This window comes from Brachyistius frenatus, unplaced genomic scaffold (genome assembly GCF_029030835.1).
Source record: "Brachyistius frenatus isolate BFR_SWC_R1_liver_20210118 unplaced genomic scaffold, ASM2903083v1 Contig_358, whole genome shotgun sequence".
Classification (NCBI taxonomy): domain Eukaryota; kingdom Metazoa; phylum Chordata; class Actinopteri; family Embiotocidae; genus Brachyistius; species Brachyistius frenatus.
The window spans coordinates 187,196-200,000 of NW_027210957.1; the positions used below are offsets into that span (position 1 = coordinate 187,196).

At 39.6% G+C, this 12,805-nt stretch overlaps 1 protein-coding gene across 1 annotated transcript in view; it reads left to right on the forward strand.

Annotated features, from left to right (window-relative positions):
• Positions 1-11,007: 11,007 nt before the first annotated feature.
• syf2 (SYF2 pre-mRNA-splicing factor) overlaps positions 11,008-12,805 on the forward strand; it is a 7,888-nt gene continuing 6,090 nt past the window's right edge. Inside the window, exons 1-4 of the mRNA XM_069724027.1 lie at positions 11,008-11,066; positions 11,383-11,457; positions 11,656-11,781; positions 12,536-12,653. Of these exons, the coding sequence (XP_069580128.1) occupies positions 11,049-11,066; positions 11,383-11,457; positions 11,656-11,781; positions 12,536-12,653 (337 nt within the window). The 5' untranslated portion in view covers positions 11,008-11,048. The remainder of the gene's footprint in view (positions 11,067-11,382; positions 11,458-11,655; positions 11,782-12,535; positions 12,654-12,805) is intronic.

Sequence of the window (12,805 nt, forward strand, 5' to 3'; positions counted from 1 at the left end):
GCATTGGTCATGGTGTAAAAAAAAAAAAGTCGAGCGGTTTGTCCAAATCAGAAACAGTGCAGTAAATATATTCAGTTGTATTTCCTTTTGTGTAGAATCACAAAAGGAAAAGAAACAAAGTATTTAACATTTAATGAATGGGTAATTGATGGACCAAAAGCAGAGATTGGGAGGCCTAACAGAAGGGCCAAAAAATCCAATGGAAATGCATGGACGATTTCTGCAATAATTAATCACATATTAATGTAAAATGTCTAGTCAATTCAACCCTGCCCATTCTCATCACTCAACCACCCACCCGCACCACCATCACCGTGCTGTTTGATCCGAGGCCTGTGTCCACCCACCCGCCTCCCAGTGCCCTCTTTCATTCCCCCGCCCACCTGGCGCGAGAAGAAAGGCTGCCTCTAAACACAGAGCAGAGCGGGCCGGGCCCAGTAGGCATCATGCCATGCGTACATTTCCACATTCTCTCATCGCCTGCGCTGTATTTGCACTCCAGGAGCCAAACATCAGCCGCTGCTGGGCCTGTGTCTCGCCCTGCCCAACTCCTTTCCGCCTCACAACACGACTACAAAGCCAAGAGCTAGATGACAAGAGCGTAGATGATGCATAGCATGAGAGAAAAGTAGAGAGGAGGGGGAGAACATTTAACATGGCAGTAGTAAAGGGATCAAGAAGAATAAAGGCATAGTCAAAAGTGTTGCGTTGATCAAACATTCAGCTGCATCAGTGGGTGTCATGTAATGAAACTGGTTGAGGGCGTGGATGTCATGGCTGTTTGCCAAGTTGGAAGCCTCAGGCCTTCCTAGTAGGGCACAAATTGTCACATGCACCAGTGGCCAAACCCAAACCACCATGACCAAGGGTGGAAATGACATCATTCTCTATGGCTTGGCAGGCAAGGATAATGGCATTATAATAGTGATGGCGTCTCACTGGAGGGCTGAGCTAAGAATCAGTTAACCGCTATTACAAAAAAGAAAAAGAAGGATTTGTCCTGTTTATCAGGGGGAGGATACTGATCTTGTTTTTAACACCGCCTGCAGCATGTCTGTAGGAAATGGAATTGTCCATCCACCACTTTGACCAGACTGAAATATCTGGATTAAATATTTGCCTTTATTGAACATAAAGCAATTCATCTTCTTGAAACAGTATGTGTGGGTATATTGTTTTGTACTCTTTGCATGTACACACATACTTGGCCAATAAAGCTGAATTTACTCTGAAAATACCTAACCGATGGATTGTGTTTTTATCAGCCTGTACAAATTTACAGCAACCTTATCAAATGGCACAACTTCACAGCTATTTCAGGTTTTGCTTTCAGGGCACTGAACTGCAACGAATGATACTCCCGCAGCATCCTGAATGTGTTTTTATTAACAAGACTCAATATTATTGTGACGTTTGAGCTGAATTCGATAGATTACTCCTCTGTCGGTTGAGCTTCCGCTACAATACAGTCTGAAATTACATTCAGCAGCAACAGGAGACGGGCACAGCTTATTCTCTCTGTGCAGTAGCCCTCCCAGTCCCTCTCTAACTTCATCATAGGGGCTCGACAAGGCTCGTGCGGACCCATGGGAGTCTGAAAACAGCCTGGTCCATTACTCAGAGCGAGAGGCTGACCTGTAGTTAGAGTGTCTTGGCTATATCCATCAGAGTCCCCCATCTGGCAAGAAGCACTCCCTGCAAGGCTTTTGACTATAGTTGAATAAATACATTTGTTATGACCTAAAGATACTTAGACCTTATAAAGTTCATGTAAACATTGAGAGTCCTGACAGAGAAGACTATACTTTAATTTTTATTACATTATTTAGCGTTATTCTTTTAAATGAATCCTGTTGTTTTTGTTTGTAATGCTGCTTGTGCAACAGGGAAATGTTTATTGTTCAGAGCGTCATCACTCAGCGAGCAGCTGTGACGCAGTCATTGTTACTGTACATGAGGATGCTAAAAGAGCACAGACTTCTTCGGAGAAAAGAAACAGTAAAAAAAACAGTACCAGGAAAAATAAAGTTGCTTTAAGGGTGCAACACATTCATTTTGTATGTTACCTTTAGGATACGATCCTCAGTTTCTACATAGTCTATTTACACATGGCTCCAGCTTGTTCTGTCTCATCCATTTTTTTCACCCCCCCACCAAATTACTGCAAATATTTATTTTTACTCGCTGCATTCACATGTTTTTGTTTTCTTTTGGTTGATAGCAACCCTCTTTTCATTTTGCATGGACAAGTTTTAAAAGCGGACGTCCGGTCCAGAATTTGCTCTGAATGTTTTCTACAGCTCCTCACCGGCTCCTCCCAAGGGGATTAAATTATAGCCCACACTAGGAGAAACACCTCATTCATTCACACACGTAACCCTACATCACTGCACATTGTCTGACGGAGACAGTTCATTATTGACTCTGGGATATATGTCATTGCTTTCTGTTTCCTGTTCCCATGTGCATCTAGTTTCAGTGACAGCAAGTCATCCATAGGCCTGTTATAAGTGCACAGACCAAACAGCACCAATACCACATTGGACATTTTTACACTTTAAAATGGAATTTTTTTTCAGCCTGCTCAAACAACAGCAATTGCTTTTTGTCATTAATTGTATTTTGCTGTCATGGTCTCGTTGCATGCCATGACTCTGTCCTCCTCTCCTGCTTCTAGTTCTGATTCTTCAATTTATTTTGAAAATTGCACAAACCTATTGTTTTGTCTCAGATTATGGATTCCTTACCTGCCCACAAGTTGTCACTATTGAGCTTCCCCCAAAAGCTCACTCACCTTCTTGCACAAGCACTCTTTAGCAACAAGCCTTCACAATGATTTTATAGGGCTGCTTTTAGCCGTTATTTGTGTTATCAATTTCAGGTGTTGGACTCAATCGCACGGAAATTAGGTGAAAAAAGTCTTTATCCAAAATCAGTGTCAAGTAACAGTTCAGATTCAGGTAAGCAGTCAATCAGGCAGAGGTACCGAGGGACAAAGCAAAGTCAAAATCCAGAGGAGGGGAACAGAGGAGCCACAAACCTCGGGCAGATGGCCCAGAGACTGCAGTGGGATGCAAGAAACCTGGGACGGACAGCCCGGGACCAAGACAGACAGGCAGGACCGCTCCAGAGGACGGTCGGGGGACCAGACGGACAGGTGGGGTCACTGGAGTACAGTCCCGGGGCAGGACAGCAGGGACCAAACTGGAAGAATGCCCTTGAACCAGACAGACAAGAGAGGGGCAACAAAGACAAAGATTCACAGGGAGGCTGGCAGGGAGCTGGAGGCATCGACTTGAAGGGCGGCCAGAAGGGGGCCAGTGGCGAAGGCCAAATTTATTTGTAGATCTATCTATCTATCTATCTATCTATCTATCTATCTATCTATCTATCTATCTATCTATCTATCTATCTATCTATCTATCTATCTATCTAGTAGAGCAGGTGATGATTTGGTAGCAACCAAACACAAAGTATACACAAATATCATACAATAGAAGCTATGCATTGGCTGTTATGAAAGCCAGATTTACTCAAAAGCTTGATAAGAGCACTGACTACTGACATAGCATTCACAAGCAAAGCAAGAGAATTGGATTATCAAACGAGCAGTTAACAATGGGCCTACTTTACGGAGGAAACCCTGAGAGACCAATTGCTATCTTTCTTAGGTGGGGATAGAATTTTTAGGTGGAGAGAGGAGGCCAACAGTATAATAAAAGTGGTCCACAACATCTGAACGTTCCCATGACCTGGTTGATACCAGTGGAAACCCATAGTTTAAAGTATTCTCACTGAAGCTGCTAGAACCTCTCTTAAAGACAGTAATGTCGGCCGAGGGCGAAGACGCAGGTTAAATGTCATCAGATGACTTATGCTCCTTGAATGAAATGTGCTATACAAATAAACATCCATTGCCCTTGATCATCACAGGTGCTACAAGTGCTGCTGTCGGTTGTTGATTGTGATCCATTAGGTTTTGAATGAAGAAATTATCTCAAATATCAAAATATCATTAGAATATGATCATGACCAGCAAAAATGAAAAAAAACTTTTTTGTATAATTTTTTGATTTATAGTTGTGTGGAGGTCCTCCACTAGTCATCAGCATTGATTTGCATGTTGGTGTTCACCTTATTAGTGTTTTTTTCTTTGTTATTAATAAGTACCTGAAGACCATATTCATCACAAGACAACATTTTACAGGAAATTATTGAAGAACAGCCAACTTAACAAATCTTCTCACATCAAAGGAGCTCTACTACTCATAAGATAAGGCAAACCAATCAATATAACAGTACAGATAAAGTAGCCTACATAATTACAACAAAACACAGTCAGAATAAAAAGTTGCAGGAGCAGCAATATGCTTATTTTGAAGATGAATATAAAACATGAGGCCAAACTTGATAAAAATGTTCCTTGATAATTATGAAAAATATACAACAACGGCTATTTCCATCATTGATTGTAACCATTCAGCAAAATCTAACTTGTCTGACTTTTCCAAGACAATTTGTTGTTGCAGTACCATTTTTTAAATATCTGCATCAATGTTTAGGTGCCAGACCAGTGATTATGTTTCACAGTATCATAATTGTTTGTGTTGTAACAGTCCATTTCATAGCTTTTCTGGACCTTCAACACATGGTCATGATCATGTTCATTGAATTCATACAGGTGTCATAAAATTGTAGACAAACACATTTAAAAAAAATTCAAAGCACTTATTATCTTTATGTGATTAAAAGTTCAAGACAGTTAAGTGGACCATGTGGTGAGGGTTTTTTTGTATCACTTATCTGGTGTATTTCTATCAAACTATTATACAGTATTTTCTCGCTTTGTAAATTCTACTTTTACATTTTTCCCAGGGGAAAATACTCTCCACATTGGAAATAATGAAATTCAAATTTTCTGCCTCACAAAATAAGTTTGTTCATGAATATAAATGATCTCTTTAAGCCCAAAATAGTTCCCTAGAATAAGTCATATTGTCCACAAAGAAAGAGCCCATTTATCGCTCAGAAGTTCACAGTAGTGTTGTTGTTGACACTTATTTTAGTTATTTGGCGCTGGTTTGTTCATCATCAGATTTGGAATTAGATCATCAGTGCCTTGAACTCAAGATGAAAGGAGCCACTGCAGTTTTTGGACTAAACAGATTGGTAGTTCTCAGAGAACAAAATTGGGTGGGAATGGGATTCACTTTTTGTGTGTGCGTGCGTGTTTTCGCAACCACATGCATATTGACACGTGTGTGTGTGTGTGTGTGTGTGTGTGTGTGTGTGTGTGTGTGTGTGTGTGTGTGTGTGTGTGTGTGTGTGTGTGTGTGTGTGTGTGTGTGTGTGTGTGTGTGTGTCTGTGTGAAGTTATTTGATCTGGCAACTGATTTTGCGTGTCATGCCAGGGACAGAGAAGACTGTTCGCCTACACAGCTGCATGTCCAGAGGCTGTTGACTGGCCACCTCTTATCACAGCCCTCTACAACAGCGTATTGTTTGGCCAAGTGAGAACTTTACTTTCTCATTTAAGGTCACTGGGTAAGAGGATGGGAACGCAGAAGCGGAAACCCATGACACTTTTGGGCCCTGCTCAAGGGGAGACACTTGTGTTGAACTTGTGTGTGGGTATGGTGGTAAATAGATGCTTCACAGCAGATATGGAGCTCTGTGCTTTCATCTGGGCTGAGAACTGAAATCTGCTGTCAAAGGTAGCTGTGGGAAACAGTCAGAATAAGCATGAAAATAGGGCTTTTTTTTACTTATTATGGCTCAGATTTGATAGGACTGTCATTATTGGTAAAATATGTGAAATGGCTCCCTCTTGTGGTAAATGTGAGTTTAATGGGCTTCAGTCACTTATTGTCATCACTTATATTCTCCTCAGGATGAACATCTCCCCAACACTTCTTTCTGATAGTCCCACTTGGCCCCTTTTACCGGAATCGTTCAAACTTTTTTTCATTGCAGTCCTCTGAGTTTATATTGTTGTTGCACTTTAATTCTGATCAGTAATTATGATCGTAAAGTTTGTTGATCATTCTGAGTTCCTTTGGATGACAACACAGGAGACATCTGTGCGCCCGCAATGAACGGGCCGTGGAGCTGCTCTCCCTGTGGTTGCTGCTAGTGGAAAGCCCATAATGGCCTTTAATTGGGACTTTAATTGTGTGTGGTGGCGCAAAAGCATTGACTACAAAACTGGTGGTATTTGAGTGCATTCATGGATCTTTGTGTGAGTATAAGTGTTGCTCACCAAATCCTCTTCCTTTCTTGGCCTGTGAACAGCTTCAGTTTGAATCGGAGCAGCTAGAACCATGTCAAATCCTATACGTCATGATCTGCATGATATTAGAATTATTTTGCCTACAGGGGAGGATACTAATTGGTGAGTCAAGCTCAGTAAGGACACACATACACTGTCATTTGTGTTGACACAAAGATGCATTTGGTGTGGTTCATTTTTCAAAGACTTCCATCCAAATAGCTCCATATTCACCCCATTCATACATGCCCTTTGGATATATGTCTAATGGTAACGGCAGCTTTGCAATCAATGGGAAGCATTTGACTGCTAGTGATGGTTGATAATGATGTGCTGTGAGGAATGTCTCAGCTGAAAATTTGCTTGACGACATACAACCCTGTGACAGATTGCAATGTCGCTCTAAAAACACGTACAGCCGCAGTAAATATTTGTCGTTATTTTTGCAGGATTACAGACAAATAATCTGAAGATGCTTATCATCACCATTTCGGCTGCTGTACAACATGGACTCAACAGCATTATGAGGCATGTCAGACAAAGGGAGAGAACGGATGCCGGGGAAGCTGGTATAAAATGGGGTGGAGAAAAAGGTGGCGGGCATGTGTTGAACACACAGAGAAGCAGCAAAAGAACAAGAGCAGGAGTGTGGAGGGGAGGAGGAGGGAGATGAACCAGGACAGGTTTGGCCTGTCATGATTATTCTGGCACCAGTGGGAACATTTTGGATGAGATGGAAAACAAGACGCCAACTTGTGTTCCACTCATGTCTGGAGCACCTTGGCTACTGATCCTGTCTACATATGTATATATATAGATATAGATATAGATATAGATATAGATATAGATATAGATATAGATATAGAGAGAGAGAGAGAGAGAGAGAGAGAGAGGATTGAGTTGTGGATTGAGTTGTGGCATTTCGCTATGTATATATACATATATATATAGAGATATATATTTATATATATCTCTATATCTATATATATGTATATATACTCACACAAACACACGCTGGCAGAGCAAGGCAGAAGCTTGTGGTTCCTGTCCGGTGACAGCGTCCTGTAGTCAGGGTGGCGATGCTTCAGCAGCAGCTCCTCGCATTGGAGAAGCATGTTTGTGTTGGCCCAGAATTAATAACTTTTCATTTAGTGCGGAAATGACAGGAATAGTAATTAAGGAAATGGAATGATTTTATTGGCCATGATGTTTATATTAAGTTCCAGATGTGAAGCAGCTGCCTGCTCAGCAAGAGGCCCTGCCTCCCATATGCTATCAAGAACTCCTATTAAGAGCAAGATAACAGTGCCAGTCAAATGTACTGTATGTCTATGGACAAAAAGCATATAGTATTCACAGCATGTGGCATGTCTTTTGATTAATGTGAGACCATTATAAATCATCATGAGGTCTTTTCTGTATTTATAAATGTGCCCCCAAAGTGCAATTTATTTGCAGATATAATGTTACTGTACTTCAGGCCTGATTTGCCTGACAAGGAAAGTTAATACTAAGGAGTGGCTGTTCAGCATTTTTGGGTGGCCTCAACACATGTGAGATCCACTCAGTTTCCTTTCAAATGCGAATGACAGGATTTCTGAGATTCTCACACTACCTGTCACACAGCCAGTTTAGATTTCAAATTAAGAGCAAGCTCTACTAAGCCTCTACTGCAATTTATGAGCCTTTTGGCTCAAAAAAGGAACACAAAAACACATTTTTCTTCGTCCAAACTGAAGTACTGTGATACAGTATGTGACTAAATTAAACTTACAATAATGCTCCCACATAGTGCGCATGTTCCTGTTTTGAAAATGTTATGCTCTTCTGACTCTTTGTAACCACTTACGCTCTTTAATAATTAGAATCTCCAAATCATGTTGCTAAAATGAAATATAATATACTGCACTTGCAAACAAGTTGTCAGTCCATTCTTTTCCATTCCCAGCGGACAGGAAAGCACAACATGTTAGAACTTCTTGAGAAGCACCCTGAGGGAAGGTCAGGTCAATTTTGAGAAGACTTGAGAACTGAATAATGTGTGGATGCTATCAACAAAGCAAAAATGATATACTCATAAGACACAATGTAAATATTACACTTGTTTGTATTTCTGGAAATATAAAAGTCATATATGCCTCCTTTGAATTCTCTTCTCTTGCTGTTTTGAAGCTCTTCTGCAAACTGTCATTGTAGATTTGAATTAAATGCGGAGGAGACGTAATTTTTCTTTTCTTTTCTTTTACTTTGCTGTTTCTCTTGCTCACTGATTTGAGAGTCATTCATTACGAAGATGTTTTTTTCTTTTGCATGTTAATCGTAGAGCCCTGCCCATTACTGTGATGTTTTGCTCTGTTGTGATGTGCTTCCATCTGGTTTCCAGTGAAAATGCATCACTCCATTAACATTGCCTGTGATCTAGAGGATGCTTTAATCTAAGACTATAAACTTCACTTAATTACATCCTCTAAAAGAGCTCTATTAGTATAATGCAATCAAACAAGGAGCACATCCATTTTGGCAAGTCAAACATGTTCAAATGACTCCTGAAAGTGTTTACTTTCATCCTCTGATCTGATCCTAGAATCATATTTGTAGGTCCTGTTTTCCAAGGCCTTGATTGATACTTCTGTTTTTGTGGGTAAAAATAAAAAGTATCACCATGTCTGTGCAGCAAAAAACAACCATAACAATTGAGTTTAGGGAGTCTAAACAGACTCTCTGTGTGGTACAATGATGACTTTATGCTTAACCTTTCATGCCTCTCACTTTATAACCTCCAGTCATATTACTAATTGCTGTCCGTGTGCGTCGTGCCTCTTTCCATTAGTCCAACAGTACTCTTCATTAAATTTAAACTTCAAAGGAAGCAAGATCGCCTGCTTTAAAATTACACACAAAGACTTCACTGTAAAATACAAGATGCCTTGCAATAACTTTTGCCATGGTGCCATGATAAGAAAGACCTTACTCACAAATGATGCAATGTTTCCACAAATGATTATGAGTTTCTTATAATGAGACAACAGGTTTGTCATTGCTGTTAATGACTTGGCTTGTATGACACCATCTTGCAGTTGTCAGACAGAATAACTCCAAATAAATTCATCAGAATCCGGGATAGACTTTGTTAAATATGTCTGAAGATTCTCAGTCAGCCTGATCGTGGTAATAAAGTGTTATCTTGAGGTTTCTTAAGAAACCTAAGCAAGTCCGGTTTGCTTCAGATAACACTTAAACTAATCTTAGAATTCGATGAAGAGCATCTACATGAGCTGTTGCAAATAACAAAACACCAGAAAAAAAAGCTATAGCTGGTATACCTTTATTTTAACAGAGGAAATGTTTAAAAATATCCTACAAGTAACATCATTTCCACTGAAATGACTGAGTGTTTCTGACTGGGTGCTGTGGGCGATAAAGTTACCCAGCTCCACTCCATCTGGTCCAGTCTGACAGTGAACATATATATGTTCGTACGTACATTCATATTCTATGAATGCCATGTCTTCAAATTTAGCACCAACATTCGCTTGCACTCAAGGATGAAGTGGAGATTTTGTTTGTCAGAGGTCACTGTGACCTCACTAAACATGTTTTTGGCCATAACTCAAGAATTCATAAGCTAATAATGACAAAATTTCACTTAAATGCGTAATTTGATAAAACAATGAAGTGATAACATTTTACATCCAAAAAGTCACACGTTAACTTCACTGTGACATCATAATGTTCTTCAAAAATATTTTTCTGACCATGATTTAGTGCCATAACCCCAAGAACACAATAGCTAGATTGTGACCATATTTCATATTTGGTCAGGTACGTTAGCTAGTGACACTAATCTTCCGTGGCCACCTTAAAACTGAAAACATTTTAGAATCATCTTTATTGGCCAAGCTGAACACAGAAGCAATTTGACTGCTTTTTTGTTGCTCTCCATGAATTTACACACTATTAGAGTGGGCATAAACCAAAACAAGAACAACAAAGTCAAATGAAATCAATTGTATTTACATTTCCCTGTATCACAAATCAATACCGTATTAAAAATTAATTTCAAGTCTTCACCACAGTCTGGACAGACAACGATGTAAACTGCAACTTGACTGGTTGGCTGAGGAATATAACCTCAAGAAGGTCATTGTGGTCATTATTTTCTTTTTACCCATCTTTTTACATACTGTACAATAAAACTGTAAATGACAGCCATGAGTGATGGACAAAAACACAAAAAGAAAAACAATGGTCAGAAGCTGTACTGGATGTTATGTGAGATTAATAAAATGAGATAATTTAGAGATTGAATATTCATGTTTTGTAATTTTGTGATTGAATCAAAAATGAATATAACAATGGTAAAACCAACGGGTAAAAAAAGAAAGGATTTCTTTCATGTGAAAGAAACAGCTCCCATAACTTTAATGGGTTAGAAATGCATTTTTGAAATACTATCAACAGGGTGGTTTATTTATTTATGAGGCAGAAGGGGAAAATGTGTTAATTTCAATCCATTTACAGTAGTAGAACATGACTTGAAATAAACGATCAGAGATCTTGCCCTCTCTCCCTTTACATTTACATTTATTTATTTCAATATTTTCAGAGAAGTATTAATATGATCATTATTATGACCATTGCTATTGCATTTGCTTTTGTTTTTTGTATTGTGTCTTCGCTGTGCTTTACTTAATTCTGTTTATATTGTGTTTGTGTTTATCTCTAACGTCATATCCGACATCAATGTTCAACTTCCGGTCTGCTTCCTCAGCGTAGCACAATGGCGTCCTGTGGCGAGGTTGTCCTTTTCTCTGTTTTTACGGAGTAATTTTGAGGATATGGTGGATTATGATCGGTAGACATCACTTTAAGGGCCGTGTTTTCGGATCGATATTGAGTTTTTGTTGCATCCTTGTTTACAATCTCGTGTTGCTATAGCGATGTTAGCTTGTGCTAATAAACGTGAACCTCGTCGCGTTCAACGGGACGTAATGAACATGATATCAGTCGGGTGTCTCGGGTGTCTCGGATGTCTCGGATGTCTCGTCCTTAGTGGTACCTAGTGGGCTGTTCTTGGTAACTAACAGGTTCTTTAAATGCTTCCTGTCTTGCAGGACTCTGTTGAACCTGTCGCATCCCAGAAGAGAGAAGAGCGACTGCGGAAGTTCCGAGAGTTACATTTCAAACGAGTAAGTTGTTTTTCTTAATATATTAAAGGTTTAAACGCTTTAGTGGAAAGTGCTGCATATGTGAACAACATATTAAAACTAAATGTTTGACACTAGGATGTGATCATGTTAGGTTCACAGGTCAGAGGTCACAGGTCCTCAGATGGACATTTGTGATAAAGTTACTGCTTTATCTTATTTTCTGTTGTTTCCCTCCAGAACGAAGCGCGGAAGCTGAATCAGCAGGAGGTGGTGGAGGAGGACAAGAGGCTGAAACTGCCCAGCAACTGGGAGGCGAAGAAAGCACGGCTGGAGTGGGAGCTGGCTGATGATCTGAAGAAAAAGGTACTTCAGTCATATCGAAGTCAGTGGAAATTATAATAAACTCTAGACAACTCCCATAATTGCATTTTCAGAAAGATACTAAGATAAGATTTACCTTATCATATTTTTCTCCTGTCCTTTCTCTCATCTCACTAATATTTCTGTTGTGATGCAGTACCATAAGATGGTCAATACGTGTAGATCAATATCACAATGTTAATGAGTAATTGGTTTATATGAATATTATAAATGTATGAATTCACTATGTTGAATTTATTTTCTTTGTCATGGATCAATAAGCTTTTCAGAAGTGTAAAACTAAAACTGTCTGGAACAGAAATTTGTAGAACATTTATATGATCATCTCGTGCTTTTGAATCACTGAATAAAACAATGAATTGGATTCAGTTCAGTTGATCTCGATCCCATTCGCTGCTATAAGAACGATTGAAAAGAGATGAACAGACGAAAAACTTAAAGACTTGCTGGAACAGATTAAGAATCTTTTCCTTTGGTGACATGATTTGCAGCTGAAACCTGTTAATAGGTTGAAATATTCAGAAAATTGCAAAATGTGTAAAATTACAATAATCTTGCATTGTGACTTCAGTATTGAGATAAAATGGTGTCAAGGGGCTTCCGGTGATTTCCACCACCGAACTAGTGTGATGCCTGAGAATCTAAACATCTACTGATTAACATTGTTTGCACGGTTCTGTCTAATTTGTCCCGTTTTTTTGCCTATTAAAAATATATATTATGATTTGTGTGTGAGGACTGTGCGGCCCGCGGAGAAGACTATGACCGAGTGAAACTGCTGGAAATCACAGCTGATGATGCCGAGCGGTGGGAGAGGAAGAAGAAGAAGAAGAACCCAGACACAGGATTTGCAGGTTGGTTGCTCCACTCTGTAGTAACTCGTGCTTTATCGGGTAGAAGGCGAGGTTCGGACACCATGGTTACCGTGCTTACTGTGGTTACCGTGCACACAAACTCACTTGGTAGGAGGAACCACAAGGATCCCATCTTCTGATGAGCCAACACA